Genomic DNA, 22,967 nt, shown 5'->3' on the forward strand with positions numbered 1-22,967 from the left:
TGTGATTTTATGCTTTTGACAATTGTTTGGAGCTGTGTCTGGACATTATTTATTTGCTCTTCCAATTGTTGTTTCAATTGCTCAGAGTTGGTGGCCTGGGTCTTAAATTTGGCGTGAAGAGCTGCTACAGCCTCCTCTAAACTTTGAAAATTATCCAATGTAGCCAAATCAGTATATTTTTGAAGCAGCAATTTTAGTTCAGAATCAATTTTAAGAAGAGGGTCCATGCATTGTGATTGTAAATTTGTAATTTCTAGTTGAAGACTGGCATTCAGTGTGGTTTCTAAAGCTTGTAAATCACTTCTTAATTTTTTGACTCTGACATCAAGCATCAGAATCTCATCACTGTGATCTTCATGCCTTGTATGGCCAAATATATCATTAGGCATTTTTGATTTAGTGGTTATTTATTATTGAATATCTAATTCTTAATTCTATAAAAAAAGGTATAAGCTTGTCATAGGATCCCGGGACCTCAATATATAAGCAGTCACCAGCAGAAACAGTATATACAGTGCCAGAAATCATGTTTGAGTGCTTAATTCTATAAATATTTCTCCCTATTGAAATCTTGACATTACCCTCGGGTGTTGTAATAAATTGTAATTGACCACCTACAGGTAATTGGTAATAATTTAAGTTATTGTTAAATATGTACAATGTTTTACCTGTTTCATCATCAACATCTGTAAGTATGCTGTTCAGATGAATAATTAACAAAGCACTTAGTTTAGATATTATATCAGAAGAGGGTTCTGGTGTTGGCAGGTCCATAATAGCCTGTTTTTTGAACCCAAATAAGTTCATAGGCATGTTTATTTATTTCAAATCATGCTCTGTAATTGGGCATTGATTACCATTTTTCAAATCACAATGACCCCATGGTAGAGTATGTATGCCACATGACAAAATGCATCTCTTATCATCATGTGGGTCCAGAGCCACTTTTCTTACAACATTTGTAGTCAACAAGTGATCCTCACTCTGAATTCTTCATTCTGATGTTCTGATTGAACTCTGTGATTTGAGGCAATTTTTGTAATCTTCAAATTGGAGCTCTTTGTCTACAGTTACTCTGCCAATGCCCTTGGCTTTTTTTGCAACAGCACCACTACATGTTTCAAAGCTGTTCATCTTGGCCCTTAACCCAGCAAATGCCACAATAACATCACCAAGTGTCTCATCTTTTAACTTGCCAGGCACCTTTTTGTTGTGGGGTTGAATCTTTGTATGTTCACTGGTATCAAAATATTCAAGCAATGCAGGCTGTGACATATCTTGATACACATCTTCTGTCTGAATATCAAGAATAAAACTATCTGTGTCCATGTACATCAATTTTACACAATCACCATAAATAGGCTTCAACACATCATAATACAATTTTAACATGTGTAATTTGGCCAATTCCTATATCACAGCCCCTACATAAATAGGCTTATCAAACTTAATCTTTGTTTTTTTCATGTTGAAGAGTGCCATATTTTCATCATAAATTGTTCTATAATTAAAATTAGGCTTTGCAATCAATTTTTTGCTCAGGCTGGGGTCAGTAATTAATTTAACATCAGTATGTTTTCTGACATTTTCTATGGTTTTGCCATACACTGAATTTACCATCAATTTAAACAAAGTTTTATCAAATTGGCTCATTGCAGATGTTCGAAGCTCGGTGTTTGTATCAATGTATGGCTTCAACCATCTTGAGTGCCTGAACCTTAAGACTTTGCCAACTTTGGTCACTTGAACACCATGATTCATCAGGAACTGGAGGTTTTTGTAATATATGACATAATCCTGTTTTGGCTCTAGAGTCATCATTAGCTTCTTCTGTTTAGAGCCAGGTGAACACTTAACCTCAGGAATTGGGGGCAGATCAGAAAATGTGGTGTGTAAATCATCAGGAATTGTCAGATCAACCTCTAAGAACAGGCCATAGTCACTGTCATCAAAATCCTTAAGATCTTCAATATTGAAATCTTCAACCCACTCAAGCCCTGCATATGGCAGTTTATCCATCATAGCATAACCATACAGGCTGTTGGCATCCACATACAGTATATAATTTGATGGCAGTGCTGGATCATAATTGAGAATATACTTGTTATTTGCTCTGGCATATCTCTGAGAATATTGCACCATGCCTCCTCTTATACATTGTTCCATAAACAGATACATGTCCTGATCCTGGATCAGATCCAACTGCATTTTAGTGTTTAAAAACATTGCAGACCATGCTAGGCCTGGTGCACTGTAAAAATACATTGGATCCAGTTTATAATTTTCCATGCAAGATTTTCTAAATGCCTGAAGTATATCAGCTAAGAGAGTGACATCAAGTTTTAAATATGCCTTGTGATAATCACCAAATGTCTGGCATTTTAAATTGTTCCACATCAACTGGGCATTGTGATAATCTTCATCAGTGATTCCAGATGCTCTGAGTTTGCTGTAGAACTCTTGTTGTGGTGGCAGAGAACACTTATCAAATTTAGAAAAATCTGTAACATAGTCATATGGATATACACCCTTCCGCCTAATTAATTTCAGGTCCTGATTTGGAAACAAAGCACATGTGATTTTGAATTGATCATCAGATAATTGAGTGGCCAGTGTAGCCAGGCTAGCAGACAGAATTCTGTAGGAATCAAGAAATCTTAAGTGAATGGGAACACCATTAACTTTAATTATCTTGCTAATAGCAATATATTTCTCATTATTTTCTGCTAAAATATTTAAATTCTGCTTGTCAAACCCCTTGTACCTGATCAAATGATGAAAATCATAATTGGATGCACCATGGCAAAATATAGGGACAAATTTTGGTCTCTGGATCTTAATATTACAACTATTACACAGAGCCATTAAGAATTTACCATCTGTATGGGAATGGTGATGCACCTTGATATTTGTATCTCAAAATTCAGAATCACATACCGGCCATTTTTCTGCATTGTTGAAATCTTCAATCTGATCCTGTGTTAAAGGCATCATGGGTTTTGATTTTAATAAGACATTAGATGCTATGTCATGGCACTCATTTTCTATTCTATGTGCAAATTTTTTGATGGCATCTGATCCCATGTATAAATATTCTTTACTAACAACACCATCCTGTACAACAACATAATAAAAACTAGAAGGTTCATGTAACTGGTATGATGTAATTGAAGATTCATCAGGATCTGGGCTGCAGAATGCAAGGGGTTTGAGGTTTGATTCAAAATCACAGACTATATATGCTGGGTGTTCCAACAAGGCTTCAAATTTTTTGAATTTGGCATTTTCATTTGGGTTAGGCATAAGCATATGAACAGGTTTATGGTTGCCACAGTATTTCAGATGCTCAATTAACTTGTTTTTAGCAATTTCTGCATTCACTTCCCGAACTCCATTTATTATTTTTTGACCATCAAATACAGTCAAACATCTTCTGCACAACTTGAATATTGTATTGGATTTGTCTAGTTGTTTTCTGACTAAAGCTTCAAGACTGTGTATCAGAGTGTAATGGTGTGTGTCATCCCCTTCAATTAAGAGCAGATCAATCGGAACAGCAGAATCATCATCAAGTGTACTGATTCTGAGAGGTGCTATCAAGCAATTGCCACGGCCAGTAGAACAAATAAATACATTAATAGATAATTGTTTATCATTGATATCCCTGGCCTTTTTTTCAAATTTATCAATATTCTGAACAGACATTGGATATTCTAAGCCCTCCTTAGCATCATCAAAATCATGTTCATGCTGTTTATAATAAGTTATTCTCTCAGGATGCCTTAAAACTGGAAACAAAGCAGCTAAAATACACCACAAAAAGCATTTCTCATCATTATTTTCAATGTTAACCACGGCTCTTTTGTTTTTAATATTGGCAGGTAATGGCAGATATGTAGATCCTTGTAATGGGCTGAATTCAGAAATATTAACATAGAGCTTGTGTGGAGATCCACATAGGCTCCAACCCGATTCTTTTGCAGCAAATTCAGAGTGTTTAATATTCAATTGATCTATCAAACTGCTTATTATTTTGTCTGAATTTGTATTTGAATATACAGCTACAGTTTCTGTTATGTGGGGCTGTGTAAATTTTGTGCCATTTGGTTTCTTATATTGTGTAAACAATTTGAGGGACAGCTTATAAGAGCCATTTTGTGCATTTAGAATTGCCTGCACATCAGAATTTACACTGTTCAAAAAATTCTTAATGTCACATCTTGGCTCTGATACAAAACGGTGATCCCTAAGTTGGCCAGCAAAACTGCTATGGATGGGTGCATAGCGTGGCTGCTTTGCTGCTCTAGCATTAACAGGTGTTTCATGCTTCCTTTTCAGACCAGATGAAGATGGTTGTGGGGGCAATGTTGATGACTGTGCAGAACAAGTATGATATATTTTTATTGCATTGATTACAATATTTTTGATTTGGCATTTTTGTTGTTGGCTTATTATATAAAATTTCTTGGGATTCAAATCAAAATTCTATGCTTAATAAAAAATATCAGTTGGGTTCAGCAGTGTGCTTTGTATATTTAGTGTGTGTGTGTGTGTGTATGTGTGTTAATATTTTTGGCTTTGGTATTTATATAAAATTTCTTGGGGTTCAAATCAAAACTCTATACTTAATAAACCTATGACAGGTTGTATAAAGCTGATAGCCTACATGCACAAAAATAGAATAAGTACAGAAGCACTGCCCTAGCACAAATGCATGTTTACACAGGCATGTCCTAGAAAAACAATAACCTAATACCATGTGTCATGTATAACAAATTGGGGCAGATATAAACCCTTTGTTCAATATATTACAAATATGTTTGATATGAATAATAAAAAATTCTGTATATTAAATCAAATAGATTTGTAATTCAATTTATATAAATTTGCAATATATTTGTGTTTAAAAAATATGAGGAGTACTGCAACAACATACACTTACTCTTCAACAACTCTCACAATACTGGCTGATATGCAATGCAAAATCTCTTTATATAGCCTAAGCACGGACCGCATTGAAAACATCTGAAACAATAAGCCAATCAGAATATAACACATCATCACATTATGTCATAACCAACCAATCAGAAAACAACACATGCCTAATAATTTATTGCATAATATTGGGTAATAATTTGTTGCAAAACATGATGCAATAGAAATAAACCAGAAATAGGCCACAAGTGGGCCACAAGTGGACCGGAAGTGGACCGGAAGTGGACCGGAAGTAAATATGTGTGGGTGTGGGTGGGTGTAGGTGGGTGTGGGTGTATGTGGGTGGCTGTTATGAGCATTTTTGGCTGTTTTAGGTGTAGCCAAAAAAAATATCAAGAGGGGCATATTTTTAACAAGCTTATGGACAACAATCTCACAGATGTGGCTTTTGTAAGTGTTGGCAAATCAATCTGAGGGGGCTCATCATTTCACGGGAAATTCCCGAGGGCATTTTTACAAAAATCTTGGATTAGACAGAGTACCACACTTGAACAATAAGCTCATATGCACATCTTGAGCTAGTTTTAAGTGTAGCCAAATCTGCCTGAGGGGGGTTCATCATTTCTCGGGTTTATAATATTGTATTTTACACTACTCTATCACCGCAGCGTTTTTCGTCTAGTGGAAGGACCTACTCAAAGTTGGCTACTCTCACCTGGAGCTGAAGTGCAATGTTGCTAAGTTTACGATTTCGGGACTTAGAATTCTTTCGGGGTGGTCAAATAAGATGTTGCGAAGTGTACCTTTTGACAGACGTCTCTTGTTATAGATGACGTGTATTTTGATGTATTTGTTTGTAACATTTATGAACATTTTGTGTGTGTGTAATTTCTATGCAATTTGATTTTCTTCTACTACATATATATTCAGAAATTTTCAACACTGTCATTTAGTGAATTTATATTCCTTTACAAACATCAGTGGAATTAAAGAGCCAAATGATTGTGTTGCAAAATATGCTATTAAAAAGGTACAAGACCTCATTTTTTTCTTTGTGCACACCCAAATATAAACTTCTATCTATGCCTATGATAGGAGGTATTGTACATTGTTGGGAGTGTTGAATGGTAAGAGGAGAAGGGGTATTTGGAAAGAGTATCAGTTGTCGCTTGATCGATTGAGAGGATCAGTTGTGGCTTTGGAGATGGAGGGAGAGAAAGGGTTGCTTACAGAAAAGCTAGGAGTGAGTCTGTTGTTTAAAGTTCACGAGATACATTCAGCTTCAGTCTCTCACGACTTCGAGAACAGGGAGATGTCATTGGAAGCTAAGTTATTGACGATCAGTTAAATAGACTTTCTGTGTGTGTGAGATTAAGAACCAGCTATCAGAGGAGGCCTACGTCACGAGACAGGTAAACCCTTTACTGAAAATGCCAGTGCAGGTTCGATCGTGAAGGTATTTAAACCAATCTGTGCCATCTTTCATTTCAGTGTTTATTTAGATGATGTTAATTATGCATCCTTCGCATGTTCTACGGAAGCCTAAGCTACTCATTAGAAAGTAACGCACTCAACACTCAGGGAGCTAAATGCATCATACCGATTGATGCACCAGAATGCATCAATTGATGCACTAAAGTGTGTCTTATGGCTTCTTCAAAGAATGAGATTCATATTTGATGCATTGACGTATTTTTGTGTGTCGTGAAAGAAACACCAAAGTGCATCATCATTTGATTCAAGTGAGGATTTCTTTCAGTCGAGATGTACTTCAATGCATCAGTTGATGCGCTTTGATGCACCAGAATGCACTTTTTTATGATGAACTTAAACTTTCGTCTGAGCTACATAACTCTGTAGTTCAGACCAAACGTTTAAGTGCATTATCAAAAAAGATGCAGGAAGGTGCATCAAGGAACATCAACTGATGCATTGAAGTGCATCTCGACTGAAAGGAATCCTCACTTGAATCAAATGATGCACTTTGGTGTTTCTTTCACGACATACAAAAATGCACCCAAATCCATCAAATGTGAATCTGATTCTTTGAAGAAGCCATAAGACACACTTTAGTGCATCAATCGATGCATTCTGGTGCATCAATCGATATGATGCATTTAGTTTTCTGTGTGCATGGTTCGATCCCGTACCTTTAAGTTATTTTGACGCACAGTGATTTAGTATTATTCATGGTGGTAAACTGCACTCAAGAGTGTTGTTATACGTTATCATCACTCATATCTTCGCGATTAGCCAAAAGTGGTAGAGATACGAAGTATAATAAAGCAATCCAAGACATTAGCTTGTAATCCCTTTACACTATCACTTCGCCAGAAGACAGTATCCTTTGCATATCTGATCAGAAGTTACATGAAGAATCTTCCCTCTGCATTATGAGTGATTAAGACAGGCAAGTCTCATGGATATTCCCAAGAGTGACCTTCAGAATGACGTCTTTTTTTATGATTTCCCAAAGAAAAGGGGAGGGGCACAAGTGACCTTCCCCCTCTGATGACTCGTTTTTATTTTACCATAGAAATCACCTCCAGGCAAATGTTTACGTAACAATAATTAGTTGCGTTGAGATGTGCAGAAAGGTCCACGCGTCAACAGCGCCACAGATTTTCTGCGGCAGGTACGTGCTCCCAACCACTCCGAAGTACCTAACCTCAAGGGCAATTTCAGCTTGAAAACTCTAACTTTATGGCAGCTGTTGTGGGCATGAAATTGACTACAAGAGCTTCAGCAAGAGAAATTAAACACTCAGGGTCGAGAACGTAAGCAGAATTACTTTCTTATGCACTAAAAGGTTGGCTGAAATGACGTCCTACGTCCTTCAGTATAATCCACCATCCAACTACCGTAAATAAACGACCATGGCTGTTTTTAAAGTATTACATATTAATGTACTTTTAATGCTTTAGTTACTAAAAATACATATGAACCGGTCACATGAACAACGATGTAACTAACGTTTATGTCAAACGTGATCTAAAGACGGAATACTATTGTATTAAGCATGGTGAATGCGATAGTGATATTAGTTTTAACTTTGCTTCACAGATGACAGCACTTTCTATGCCACTTAACGTTTGATAGAACAACATTATAACAGTAAGAAATATAACTGAGTTTAGTACAGTAACGTTGACATTTTATGCGTATAAAAGTTTTATAAGAACAGAAAGCGTGAAATAAATGTAAGTGAATCGAAGGATAACAAAGGAAAGCCTTCAAGGGCAGTTGCACTACTTATTTATTCAAGAAAACGAAGCTAGTTCTCGTGAAATTACCCTCAAAATTTGTGATTGCCGTCGTACTTTTTTTTGTCTCGTTATTCTGTGACTTGGAAGGAGCCGTGATCTGGAAACATATTTACTGAAAGCTAAGAAACCTTTTTGATAGGTGTCGATGCATTCCACATCGATGCAGAGAGTTGTATTTAAAAAAAAGTGTAAAGCTGAGAGTAGGCTACTGATGAGTGACAAGCTAAAAATAACATGCTAAAGCTTAACCTGTATAATTCACTATATTGTGCTTTCAACTTACATTTTGTGTTCTCTGTAATCTTAAATGAAACAAATATACCTTCAGAAGCTTTCCTTTAGCCGGTTTGGTGCATCAGGAACAACATTGCAATCATCGCTCCGCATAGGCGTGCGCAGACCCTTTGATTGGGGGGGGGGGGGCAAAAATCTTGAAATCCTGTAGTGTCATTTTAAGCGTATCATACATACATGCACATGTTATATACAGAATTTCTGCATATTAAATGCAGAAACATAGAGGCAGCGTAACTGAAGAATAGCGCATGTGAGAGTGTTAATAACAAGAAATTCGCTAGAGACCGAAGCGGAAAAGTCCTATTACATAGAAAATAATACTTTAGCTCCCTTCCTCGTAGTTGCTTCAAACATTCATCGGCTTCAAAATACTTCATTTCATTTAATATATTTTAATAACTGCGATAAGATTCATCTACACTAAATTTCTGTGAGAAAGCATACAGAGGCATGGACATCCGGAAGAGGAGAGGGTGCAAGGATTGCTGAACCTCCTCCCCCTGGAAAATGAATGTCAACATAAAAGCATATATTTCACAAATACAGGGTGTACACAAAGTAATATCGGAGTCTCAAATTTGTGTAATTTCTCTTGTTTGCTGTATACAATACCTTACATAAGACGGAATAGTAAGTTTACAAGTTTATAAAACACCTACTACACATGTGCTCAATGTAAGCACCTTTTATTACACGGCACACATCCAAACTAAAGTCCAGTTCATCCCACATTCTGGTCAGTTTCTCAGGTGTAATGGATCCAACAGCACCTGTACAATCCTACGTCTCCAGTCATCATGGCAGATCAATTAAAAATTCACGTCTGATCGCTCGTTGAACTGTAACGAGTAAATTGCATTTCGCATACTCCAGTAGCAAAAGTATTTCTGCTGAGACGTCGAGATTTCTGATGAGGAGTCGCCATCTTGAACACTGGAGCTGTCACGTGATAGAGCTAGGAGACAACGTTTCAGTGTTGCCAGACAAAATTTTAACCGTTCTTCTTTGATTGCATTTAAGCTACAAATGCGTGCTTTGGTTTACATAGCCATACGAACGACTTCTAACTCCAATATTACTTTGTGTACACCCTGTGTAATTTGATTTCAGTCACAGTAATTTATGTTAATTATTATAATGCGGATGCAGGAACGGTGTGTTTATTGATATGGTAACACTATAAAGGGGGGAATATGCCCCGTTTACCCCTCCCTGGAAAAATACCTTGCTTGCCAATACCTGGAAAAAATGTGCGGACGTTGACGATTAGGGATGTCAATTGACCCCCTCCCGTGCGCACGTCTATGCCGCTGCGACAGCTATAACAACGTTGCTTTCTCTGAAAATAAAACCTTTTCACTACATATTTTAAGAAATACCACCACAATAAGAAAGGAAAATTGTTTTGGCCAGTATACGATGGTTTCAATAAAAGATAATTAATGATTTACTTCAAAATTATATTAAATACTCCTTTCACAAATTATTTTCGTCCTGAAAAATTTGCTTATGGTTGGTTACAACATTTTTCTTGTGACCGATTCATATATTGTGCCAGCAACTGCAATTCTTAACCAATATGTATTATTATCCATCATAAAATAATAAAATTTAAAAAACTAAATATGCTGACCAAGGCAGTAATTTATTTTATTAAAAACATAAACTAAACGTAACGTTTCAACCTTCCAGCAAGGTCTTCTTCAGACTCTGTATCAAGTACAAAATAACAAGATACAAAAACAGGGCATTATATATACACAAACATTACTCCCTCCAGACTATTAGAAAGTTGTTCTGGAACTTTCTAGCAGGCGGCTTTCCCTTGTCAACTGTACTTTCACCTAAAAGGCTAAACATATTTACTTCATATAGAATGTGGTTCTATGGTGTACATAGGAGAAACGAAAAAGAGGCTGAAAGACAGGTTGAAACAACATAGGGATGATGTACGACTTAAGAGAGAGAGAAATGCGATATTTAAACACACGAGAGAAACAGGACATGACATAGAGTGGGATGAGGCTAAGCAGATAGGAAGGGAGAAGAGAATACTAATGAGAAAATGGAAGGAGGCGAAGGAAATAGAGAAGAAACTTGAAGAAGACACAATGAACTTGAATGGGGGACTGAAGATAAACAAAGAATGGAAGAAGGTGTTAGAAAGAGTGGAAAGGACAAGAGAGAAAGAGGAGAGGAGAAGGAAGAAAAATGAAGGAAAAAGAGCGTGAGATAAAAAGTCCAACCACATTCTAGATGGAAGTAAATATGTTTAGCCTTTTAGGTGAAAGTACAGTTGACAAGGGAAAGCCACGTGCTAGAAAGTTCCAGAACAACTTTCTAATAGTCTGGAGGGAGTAATGTTTGTGTGTATATATAATGCCCTGTTTTTGTATCTTGTTACATTTGTACTTGATACAGAGTCTGAAGAAAACCTTGCTAGAAGGTTGAAACGTTACGTTTAGTTTATGTTTTTAATAAAATAAATTACTGCCTTGGTCAGCATATTTAGTATTTCATATCATGGAAACAAGGCTTAACGGAGTTAAAATTTAAAGCAAAAATGTGGGATCCTGATTTTGTACATTAACAGCCAGACGGTCAAATCTTTGCCGGTAACTTTCTGTGTGAAATGTGTATTCATAATTACAATTTCACAATTCACAATCTATATTGGCATTTTAATTAGCCAAAAAAAGGTACATGTGATTATTTCATTTTCCTTAAAACAAGAAGCTTCTTATATCCAGGACAAATATAAGTTGTGGTAGTGCGACATTAAAAATTCTCTTAATTTGCTTATTGAGATTTGAGTGACATAACTTACCTTCTCGAACGCACTGTTGACGTAAAACTTGCACGGCCTGAGAAATCTAATAAGATATTCGTCATCAGTCCGACAGGTAAGTGTCTCATCTCCTGTTGTGAGGAAATGAAGAATTAATACAAGGAAGAGTATTCTTGGCCAATCTATATTCTAAATTTCTAATGCTTTAAAAGACTGGTACAAAGAGACGTTGTTATTGCTAGACACAATATTTTTCTGATACATGCACACACACACACACACACACTTGCATTTTTGTTACTTATGGTCGCTTTTCTGTCATTTTTGCGTGTATGTGTATTTCGCAATTTATGACACATTTATTATGTATTTTATAATTGTATGGTTCAGGAAACAATACAAACAAAAATACATTCCGCTTGATATGCATGCATGGAGAGGTGGGAGCAATAGGGGCAGAGAAAGGAAGAGAGAGAGAGAAAGAGAGAGAGAGAAAAAGAGAGAGAGAATGAGAGAGAGAAAGAGAGGTGGGATTAAGAGAGAGAGAGAGAGAGAGAGAGAGAGAGAGAGAGAGAGAGAGAAGAACGAGAGAGAGAAAGAGAGAGAAAGAAGGAGAGAGAGAAAGAGAGAGAAAGAAGGAGAGAGAGAAAGAGAGAGATAGGTGGGAGCGATAGAGAGAAAGGTGAGAGCGATAGAGGGAGAGAGAGAGAAGGAGAGAGAGAAAGAGAGAGAGAGAGAGAAGGGGAGAGAGGTGCGAGTGATAGAGAGAGAGGTGAGAGTGATAGAGGGAGAGAGAGAGAAAGAAAGAGAGAGAGGTGATAGCGATAGAGGGAGAGAGAGAGAAAGAAAGAGAGAGAGGTGATATCGATAGAGGGAGAGAGAGAGAAAGAAAGAGAGAGAGAAGGAGAGAGAGAGAAAGAAAGAGAGAGAGAAGGAGAGAGAGAAAGAGAGAGAGGTGATAGCGATAGAGGGAGAGAGAGAGAAAGAAAGAGAGAGAGAAGGCGAGAGAGAAAGAGAGAGAGAGAGTGAAGGTGAGAAAGAGAGAGAGAAAACAGAGGTGAGAGCGATAGAGGGAGAGAGGTGAGAGTGATAGAGGGAGAGAGAGAGAAAGAAAGAGAGAGAAGGAGAGAGAGAAAGAGAGAGAGAGGTGAGAGCGATAGAGGGGGAAAGAAAGAGAGAGAAAGAAAGAGAGAGTGAAGGAGAGAAAGAGAGAGAGAGAGAAAGAGAAAGAGAGAGAGGTGAGAGTGATAGAGGGAAAGAGGTGAGAGTGATAGGGGGGAGAGAGAGAGAGAGAGAGATAGGGTGCGGCAGCGTTCATAGCTTATTTTGGCTTGCGTAGTACAATGACGTAATGTATGAATGCGTGCCATCTCGTGCAGCATTCGTGTACTAATGAGGTGCCATTTCGATTGTTAGAGTGAGATGGATCGGTGGAGTGTACAGCATCGTGCCTTTGTTGTGGAAAGTTATTTCAAGAGTAATGACACTGTAATTGCTACCCAGCGTCTATTTAGGCAACATTTCAACGTGGGACGTCATGGGAAAGTTCCAGATAGACGGACCATTCTGAGGTGGGTTAGTGCATTTCGATTAACGGCCGCTGCGTGTAATCGTAAACCAGGAAGAAGTGAAAGAACTGTGCGGACACCAGAAGCCGTGGAAAATGTTCGTGCTCCAATATTGCGTAGCCCAAAAAAATCTGCTCGCCGACATTCGCAAAATTTGCAAATGTCAGATCGCTCATTCAGGAGAATATTGCATGAAGATCTCCATTTTCACCCATATAAGCTGCAGATTGTGCAGGAAATTAAGCCTCGCGATTGGGTTTCACGAGAAACATTCTGCTTAACGATGCGTGATCTCCTTCGCCAAAATCCCGAAATGTTGGACACCATCATGATGTCAGATGAAGCTCATTTCGAGTTATGTGGTTCAGTGAATAAACAGAATTTGCGTTATTGGAGTGATGTAAACCCGCATGAACTGCACATCAAGCCATTGCATAGTTCTCGTGTCACAGTGTGGTGTGGAATTGCTTCGTTTGGGATTATTGGCCCTTATTTTTTCGAGAATGACATCGGTCAGGCTGTAACTGTCACGAGTGAACGCTACCTAATTATGCTGCAAGACTTCGTTCTTCCTCAACTAAAGTCATTTTCACGTTCAGAAGAGACAACGGCGCTTATGGAGAAACCGCACAGTGTTGCCAATACAGCGCTAGCTCATGTCGCCGGGAAATGATGACCTTCCTTCACAATGAAGGTGTTACTTTTTTTGTATATATAATGATAATTATATGTAATTATTAACATTAATATTATACTGTGAACGTTACAGTTACCCTTTTTACTATGATCCATTGCGATCACTACACACGCGAGTGTAATGCACGAATATGACACTTCAGAAATCACTTAAAAAAGTAAAAATCACTGAGAGCTCACACAACTGAAAACACTTTTTCGGGAGAGGGAAAAAGTCTAAACAGACCAAAGCAGATCTCTCACTCAAGTAAGGGGACCCTGGCACATGGGTTAGATTCAAGTTGCAACCCAAACAAACAAATGAGTTATGGCCCACGTGAACTGATAAGACGTGAATGACTCAAGCAAGGCATGTCATATTTCTATCTTGAAGCCCCATATTTTGTCACGTGTTGGAAACCCTTTCAAAGGTTAATATGGTGTCTATGAATTTATGTGTAAGTTGGAAACTGAAAGGTGATCTTCATTTCAGCATTAATGTCGACAGTAACGTAAACGAAAACAACGTGTATTTGCGACAGCACTAATGTTGCTCACAAGAGCAGCATTGGAAATAATTGTCAATTATTAAATTTAAGTAATTTCAATTCTATTATAACAAAATGCAAGAAGTTCATATTTTTACACCTGGAAAACTTGGTGGTGATTAGCCGGAATGCTGCGGTGAGTCAGCTCAAGATGGCCAGACAACGTCTCCTTACTTCGCGTGCGGTTCGGGTTAAAAGAAACTCCAAATGCATGGAAGTAATATTTCTGGGAACCTTTGAGTGGTTATAAAAAATAATTTCATTATTTTCTCCACAACTTTGTCGCTGGAAGTTTTTACTTGGAATTACAGAACAAAAAATGGTCAGCGACGACATTTTCTACTGCACGAATATAAAAAATCTCCACATACTTTATTTGAATATTTTTTAATGCAAATATGCTTTAAAGTATTGATAAATTCTGAGTACCACCGTCACCTATGACAATTAAAAAACAGTGTCAATTTTTTTCATAATGAAAGCTTCAATTTTACGGCATGTTTCAACGTTAGGAATGAAAACAATGTAAAAATTGTGTTTTCACAGAAAATTTGCGTTTTTAATTTATCTAAAATTATGTAAGCAAGTTCAGTTTTTTGTGTTCACCATCGTATTCTCTACAAAATTTCCTGCAAAACTGCAGGTACCGATTTTACTTAAGCTAAATTTGTAAATCCAGAAATTTGACAACAGCGCGCTCGTATTTCCCATAAGAAAAGCATTGCCCATAAGAGCCCATTGTGTCTTCTGAACGTGAAAACGACTCTAGGGATGTTGAATGTGGATATGGAACAATTATGGTTTCAACAAGACGGTGCAACCTCGCATACAGCTAGAATTTGCATGGCTTTTTTGCGACAGACATTCCCAGGAAGAGTAATTTCCCGTTTCGGTGACATCTCCAGGCCGCCACGGTCACCCGATCTGTCACGTGCCGACTTTTTCCTTTGGATGTACCTGAAGCAAGAAGTTTTCCGAACACGTTGTGCCACCATTCCTGAGTTGAAGGACCGCATAACAACTGCCGTCGGCAATATCCCAAGGAATATGTTACGACGAGTTATGGAAAGCTTCCAACGTCGCCTGGATGAATGTATTGTGCAGAGGGGCCATCATTTGAGAGGCGTTATATTCAAACATTAATCCACCCAATTGGACAATGACTTACACTTTATCAAATGGCATACCTTTAACTATTAATTTACATAATAACTAATAAATAAAATGCATTTACTTCCTCATGGTGTGCTATTAATATCCTACTATGAACGCTGCCGCATTTATAACGTGTCCTCCTAACAGAAATGAGACGCAAGTACAAAGTCTTGTATGTCCATTCATCAATTTCATCATAGGGTAGCCCGGGGCTATATCGATCACGGGGCTATATCGATCGACGAAAGAATATTCGATCCTAGGGCATTGTTAATTCTCGGGTTTGCAAACTTCATTGCATCAGTGGAGAAGGAGAACCTACACGGTTGAGATGCGCACGACATTGCTGCTGTTTGTAAATTAATGTGCCTGTAAAAAATTGGTTTTGGAAACAAGGTATGTACTCTGAATGTGCATTTTCGCATAGTTAAACAGATAACCTTCTGAACGTAAGCTGTACCAGCCACATTATTATTAGTAAGTGGGTAACTATATATGTAACAATGGGGTAGGTATATTAGTTGTTAGTCATACACGTTCGTGGCGCCAAAGTTGTATAGCGCAGTGTAGCCAACCAATAAAGAAAATATCGGCTTTTGGGGCTTTTACGATCGTTACGATCCTCTTCCACTTCAACATTCTCTGAAATAATCCCATCTCTCACCAAACAGCCAGAAAAGACAAAACGATGTAGAAGAAAAGTGGGAGGATGCCATCTGACGAGCATACGCCTGTAGGGAAGAAAATGATAAAACGACAGCAGATTAAGAATGTCGGTAACGATGAAGACAATATCCCTTGCGGTTTTTGCGGTCAGTTGTACTACTCCAACGAAAGTGCTGTTAAAGGTGAGTGGATACGATGTCAATGATGGAACATTTGGTTTCATGAAATACATACGTGACGGGGCTTTGGTAAGATACAATTCATTTGTGGAAAATGTATCTAGACATGTGATTTTGCAAGTGATCAGAATAGCCCCGTCAATGATCAGAATTACCCCGTAGTTTAGGAAAATCTTGCAATGTGTAGTGTTTCAGTTTTTCCATTTTTACAACTATCAGAAATATAAACATATAATTTTAAATTGTGCACTTTTGTAGCCAAAAGAATGGTGTTTCAGAATAAACTAACAGTTTTGGGAGAAAAAGTTTTTTTCATTTTTTTATGTACTGTTCAATGTGAAATGATCGATATAGCCCCGGGCTACCCTAATCATCACTCATCCCCATCTTTGCAAATTAGCCAAAAGTGGCACAAAAAGCGAAGAAAAATAAACAAATTAATCAATCGAGCAATGCTGTGGATTTACTCATTGTCTGCGATATGAACAACTCGGCGGTTGAGGCAAGACTTGCACTTAGCATTCTGAGCGCCGTTCTCGTGTGGCTAATACATAAAACCTGCTCTGGCGCGGGGCTTAGTACATTAAAAACTGCATATCCCGGAACCTCTATAAGAAGGAAACCTATAAATACGGAAAAAAAAAAAGTCCCCAGAACGGACAGATTATTATACCTGAAAATGGCCTGCTTAAGGCGGAAACTTCCTTAACGCGGAAACGGAATACCATTTAAAGACCAACGAGATGTTTTTATTCTCAGTAACACGGAAATTTCTTCCTTTATTTTTTCCGCTCGCAAGAAAACAATGCAATACTGTAAGTGGAACACGCCTCTGTTGCCACTCGCTTATCGGTAACATTGTCGATATGAAAGAATGCGCTACAATACTCATAGCTGTTGCGATTCCGTTTCTTTCTTTCATCTCTTATCCTCTTTCTCCACCTTTCTTTGTCTACTTCTCCTCTGTTCTTTCGTCATATTTCTATTTTTCTTATTATCTCTCTTTGTTTCTTTCTTTTTTCTTCACTTTTATCTCAATCTGTCTTCACCTCTTTTATTCCATCTTTCAATCTTTCTCTTTCCCTCTATGCACATCGCGCTACGACGCCAGTGGTCCCGGGTTCGAAAAGATACATAAGTACGTACTGTACGTTCTTACAATACTGTAAAAAGTGTACCAACATGTTGTGTAGTTACATAATTGTAATCTCTGCTATGCTTATTGCCACTGTATCGCATTTTTATTCATGTACGTACATGCATTACTACTCTACATCATAAGTAATGCGAAATGTCAATCTGCCTTTCCATTATTTCCTGCAGATCTCTATACTGTATTTAGAGTCAACCCTGTATAAGAAGGAAAACTGTTAAGACGGAGAATTTTGCTCGGAACCATCATGTTCCGGGATAGACAGGTTTTACTGTAATATGTAATAAAATTCCATTTCATTGAAACTCAACATTGGACACATTTTGAACGGCAACTGGTGAAATGTGACCTTCTATTAAAAAAACGCAACCACGAATTTTTGTCTGGGGGGGGGGTGCAAGTACCAGAATAAACATACCAACAACAATAGTAAAAACAATAATAATAATTACTATTATTATTAGTAGTAGTAGCCTATTGTGTTGGTGGTAGTAGTAATAATATGAAATACGTTATGATCCTCGTAAATCATGCAAAATGGGGTAGAAATCGTCGCTAAAGCATTTGTGTTGGAACAAATTATTTGAAATGTTTTATCAACACGTTAAATTTCACATTAGCTAATTATGGAAAACAAGCACACAAAGTGCATTTTATAATGGCAGAAAATGCATATAAATGCATTCCGAATATAATTATTTTCTTACATATAACATGTAACACTTTCATGTACAACATAATGTTTCACACATATGAAACATTTAGCGACGTAAGATAAGAAAATGCACATGCAACATACATGCTAACACTAAACTGTTTACGTATTCAAAGTTTCATTACATAATCAATTCATTCACCTCAAAATAAACCAAGAGCAAAAAGTATGTACGTCTCTGAAATTTGCATGCTTCTTTCCCTCCAAACAATTGTTCGTGCATTTAAGACAAAATCAATTAAGTGTAGTGTTATTTCTCTCTCTGATAACTTACAATGCATTACAGGAAACAACCATATGTTACGAGCATGAAAATTTTTAGACCCATTTTTTTGGAAACTGAAAACAATATTGACTAAAAGGGGCGCAATTTGGCCCTCTGTGCCCCCTGCAGGTGCCCTTGACCGTCAATGTTTGCCCCCTCCCACTAGAATTGATATCCGTCCAAGGTTGGAGAATGTTAATGCCTCCATGCCCCCACTGCTTCTATCGTTATTATGTGAACTTCTTGCAGTAATTTTAACGGTTAGTCAGTCGACTATTTGCTATGAAATGGAGGTGACGTGCATGTGCAGCCTTATCGAGATTCAATAACCAACTAACTCTCTAGCCTTCTTAAACACGAAGGTTCATGGCTGCAGCAACACAGGCCTTCCATCTGTCCCTATCCTGAGCAAGATCTATATACTCTTTTCCATCCCTACCGATTTCCTTTAGGTCCATCTCAACGTTGTCCCTCCATCTTCGTCTTGGCCTTCCTACAGGTCTCTTACCATCAGGTTTCCCAACAAGAATCCTGTAAACTCCTCTTTCATCTCCCATTCGTGCCACATGGCCTGCTCACCTAAGTCTTCTTGATTTAATCATTTTAATAATATCTGGACATGAATATAAATTATGTCGTTCTAAATTATGTAACTTTCTCCACCCACCTGTCTCCTCATCCCTTTTAGGTCCAAAGATTTTCCTAAGGATCTTATTTTCAAATACTCTCAATTTATGTTCCTCTTTCAATGTAAAGGATCACGTTTCACACCCATATAATACTACAAGCAAAATTACTGTTTTGTATATTTCAACTTTTAGTTTCTTAGATGCTAAACGAGAAGACTAAAGTTTATGAAGAGAGAAGTAACATGCATTTCCTGAATTAAGCCTACTTTTTATTTCCTCTTTAATATAATTTTCACTTGTTAATATTACTCCTAAGTATTTGAATTTGGAAACTGGTTAAAACGAGTTATCAATAATTAGATTTTAATTATTGCCTAACACTTGGTTTCGGCCTGTAAGCATATATTTAGTTTTCTCTTTGTTAACTTCCAAACCTATCTCTTTAGCAGTTTTGAAAAATATTTTAGCATTATTCTTAATTGTATTCACATCATCCCCCAGTAAGTCTACATCATCTGCATATGCTAACTACTGAGTCACACCATTTAATTTTAGTCCTTCGTTAGTTTCTTTTACCTTCCTAACAGCATATTCTGAGGCAAAATTAAAGACCAATGGAGATAATGCATCTCCTTGTTTTAACCCATCATGAAATTCACACTTAATTTAATTTAATTTCATATCAGAAATAAGGAGAAATTTAATAATATTAGTATTGTTTTATTAGTATTATAATTTTATGTATATGACATTAACGTACCCCCCCCCCCCCCCATATTCCCCCGTGAAGTGTGATGTCCCACCTGAAGTAAAGTGACCGGATTCATCCACGGCAATTTGCAATGTGCAGGGGTACGTTTTCTTAAAAGTATAATTCAAATTTCTCATTTTCGGTATTGTATTATCATTTTTTCCACAGAACATACAGCCGAGGATCTTGAATTACCAACTGAAAGTAAAATGTTTTATCCAATATAATGCTCTCACTAGAAAAACAAAAGTTGATATTCCCTTAGTTCGTAAAGGATTTTGTAAACGACAATTTCCGAGCTCATGCTTCAGGCACTTCGAGTATGTAGCCTTAACGTTCGCCAGATTTAAATCGTTGTATGTTTGTGGTGCTACCTGAGAACTGAAGGTCCAGTCTCGGTTGGTCTATCTGTGCATAAAGTGGACGTTTCTCACAAGGGTAAGCCATAATATTTTTTGTCATTAAAATTAAAATTTGTCTCAATTTTCCAGAACTAAAACAATGTGAAAATCTTAAGCATATAAGGAACAGTAAAAATGCATGTACAAATTAGCACCGATTTTAAAATAATAACACCGAATTCCAGTAAAAAGAACATCAAAATTTAGTGGAAAATAAAACGAAAACTTCACGTCCCTACTCATGATACAAACATGTTAGGCGTAGGGGGAACCAAATTGGTATATTTTAAGCGGATGTCCGCCATATTGGTGGCTGCCATATTGAATTGAAATCATTTTTTTAAAATGGGACGGGGGTGATGTGATAAATCAAACCAGGCTGGAATTTCACGAGAAATGCAGTGGTTAATGTTCTATCGACGTATCTTTAACCAGTAAAAAGTTATGAATGAATTCTTGAACCAAATTTATCTTTTTCGAAGTGTCAGAAAAAAGCATTAAATTGCTTCTAATGCGTCGGTAACGCATCTAGATCATGTTCCACGTTCTGGTTTGTTGAACTGTCAGTCCAACATTGAGCCATATTTTCATCCAGTTAATTTCGAACATCCTGTGCCAGTGGCAAGGAGACAAGTCAATCTTGCTAATGTACCGTATGTGGCCTACCTAGAACCAACTCTCGCAGCTCCGCCACAGCCTTCCGTCGCCTCTCGGGGGTTTCCCTCAGCTCCCTCTCGGCCTTCTCCAACCAGACAGGGGCGGCCTCTCCAAACTCCATGTCCGCATTGGCATAGGCAATAGGGTTAGGGGACCATTCCGATAACTGAAAAATAAAAAAAAAACGTATTAAACCTTTATGAGTAGTCATAATTATATCATAATCTTTACTTATCCGTTCATCCATTTTTCCGTGGGTATGGATATCGTCAGATAGATGTACATATAGATAAAAAAAATAGTATAAGAGATATTACAGTATAAAAATATCAAAGATGTTTACATAACGCACATTTACATAGATTGAACATTTACAATATTAAAAATAATGATGAACAGGTATGCCCATAATAAAAATATATGCATGATTTGTTTCTTTTTTTTGTAAAGTTAGAGATAGATAATTCCTTAAATTTATGTGATAGTATTCATAAACACTATGGTCTATGAGATTAGTAGATTTATGCCAAATATATTTTATAATTCATTTATGTCATACAGAGCTCTTTCTACGATAGTACTAGTGAGAAAATGGAAGGAGGCCAAGGTAATAGAGAAGAAAGCATTTTTCGTAGCGTAACCAATCAGAAGCAACCTCTATGTCACGAGTGCAGCTGTAATGGCCGCCGAGTGAGATGTAAACAACGAATCACTTCACGCATTTAAAAGACGATAGCAATTCAACCAAGAAGACGCCATTCCCAGCCTCGGACCTGTTGAGACAGGATGTCTCGCTCGTCTCACTCTTCGACGCCCTAGCCAAGGGCGAAGAGTCGCAGAGAATCGCAGTCCTGGAGAGAAGCTCCGAAAGTATGATGTTCGTCAACCCCATATGGTTTCCAACGAGCTGATCCAACTCCGTTCTGCACCGGAAAACATATTCGGTCCATTTTCGTCAGTACTACTCAGCACTCTGCTTTGGCAGAGATGTTGAGGAAGGAAACTAACTCATCGCCCACGTTTGTCAGTTTGAGGAATTAACTTAAGATACAGTGTGCGACTGTCTCCGACTTCAACAAAGTTTGGTCTTGTCTGAAATCCTGGAAATAGGATAAAAATAACGATCTTGTTTGTGACTTGAAATGAAGGATGCCGATTTGCAGGGGTCGACAGACCGGTTCGACTCCCCCCTCCCAAAGCTCGTGATGGGAAAAGTGCATTTGCATTCTCCTACACTATTCATTGTTAAGAAGTGTTATGGCAATAACGTAGATGAGAGTGGTGGGGTCAACGTAGATTTTCTGCCACCTTTCTTTCTCCACGTGAAGTGGCCATTAAGGTTCGACTGGACTTTTGGCAGACGCAAGGTCGAAGTGTTTCAAATTTCCATCTCCATTCGAGAAACTGCTGTGATATTCCAAAATCAGAAAAATTACATACGCTTAGAATTCCTTCTAGAGCATTGACGTGAATTTTCGTGTAGTTTTCTTTCACTGTTGTCCAGATATTATCAATAGTTTAATAGACTTACGTAATCGCGAAAGTATTGATAATATCTGGACAACAGTGAAAGAAAACTACACGAAAATTCACGTCAATGCTCTAGAAGGAATTCTAAGAGTATGTAATTTTTTAGATTTTGGAATATCGAAGCGGTTTTTCGACTGGAGAAGGAAATTTGACACAATTCACCCTTACGGCTGCGAAAGGTTTAGTCGAACCTTAAGGAAAAAACTCCTGCTCACTTCGTCATGGTCGTAGAAGCACAAGAATTTCATTTCAAACAAAATTATCACATAAGCAAATAACAACCATTTCAAAAGTTTACAGGAAGTTTTCTATTATTTATATTTTTGTTAGCCAGTATTGATTTATTTCCATGCTCTTTTAAGGACAGCCATTGTAAATAATTGTAATTGCGATTAGAGGCGTTGTAAGAGCCGACAAAGTTTCACAGCGCATATGGAACATCTAACAAATAACCGGAAACTTTCGTTATGGATGTATTGTTCGTTGATGTCTCATTTCAGTGCTACGAGACCTTGAGAAGTAATATTTTAACTTGCATATATTCAGGCAAGAAGCGCATATTCATGGTTGCCACTGGAACTAGTTTTCACTTGGATAGCAAACTGAAATGTTGTTCGAAGAAGGTATCTGCCACCTCTCCATATTCCTAGATCCTTTCCTTCTCACTTTCCTGTTGCGACTGACTTAACGGTGCAAATAATAGGCGTGTTAATAAAAGCAGCCACCAATACACGTAGCAACCACGTAACCTAGATATCTAAGTTACATAAAAGCCCCGTCTCCTTCGCT

At 37.6% G+C, this 22,967-nt stretch overlaps 1 protein-coding gene across 1 annotated transcript in view; it reads right to left on the reverse strand.

Annotated features, from left to right (window-relative positions):
• Window positions 1-22,967, reverse strand: part of LOC145979498 (retinaldehyde-binding protein 1-like) — a 123,360-nt gene that overhangs the window by 69,676 nt on the left and 30,717 nt on the right. The window contains exons 2-3 of the mRNA XM_083112432.1: window positions 20,658-20,814; window positions 11,326-11,417 (exon numbers count right to left, since the gene is read on the reverse strand). Of these exons, the coding sequence (XP_082968558.1) occupies window positions 11,326-11,417; window positions 20,658-20,814 (249 nt within the window). The remainder of the gene's footprint in view (window positions 1-11,325; window positions 11,418-20,657; window positions 20,815-22,967) is intronic.

This window comes from Lepisma saccharinum, chromosome 26 (genome assembly GCF_977018435.1).
Source record: "Lepisma saccharinum chromosome 26, izLepSacc3.1, whole genome shotgun sequence".
Taxonomy (NCBI): Eukaryota; Metazoa; Arthropoda; class Insecta; order Zygentoma; family Lepismatidae; genus Lepisma; species Lepisma saccharinum.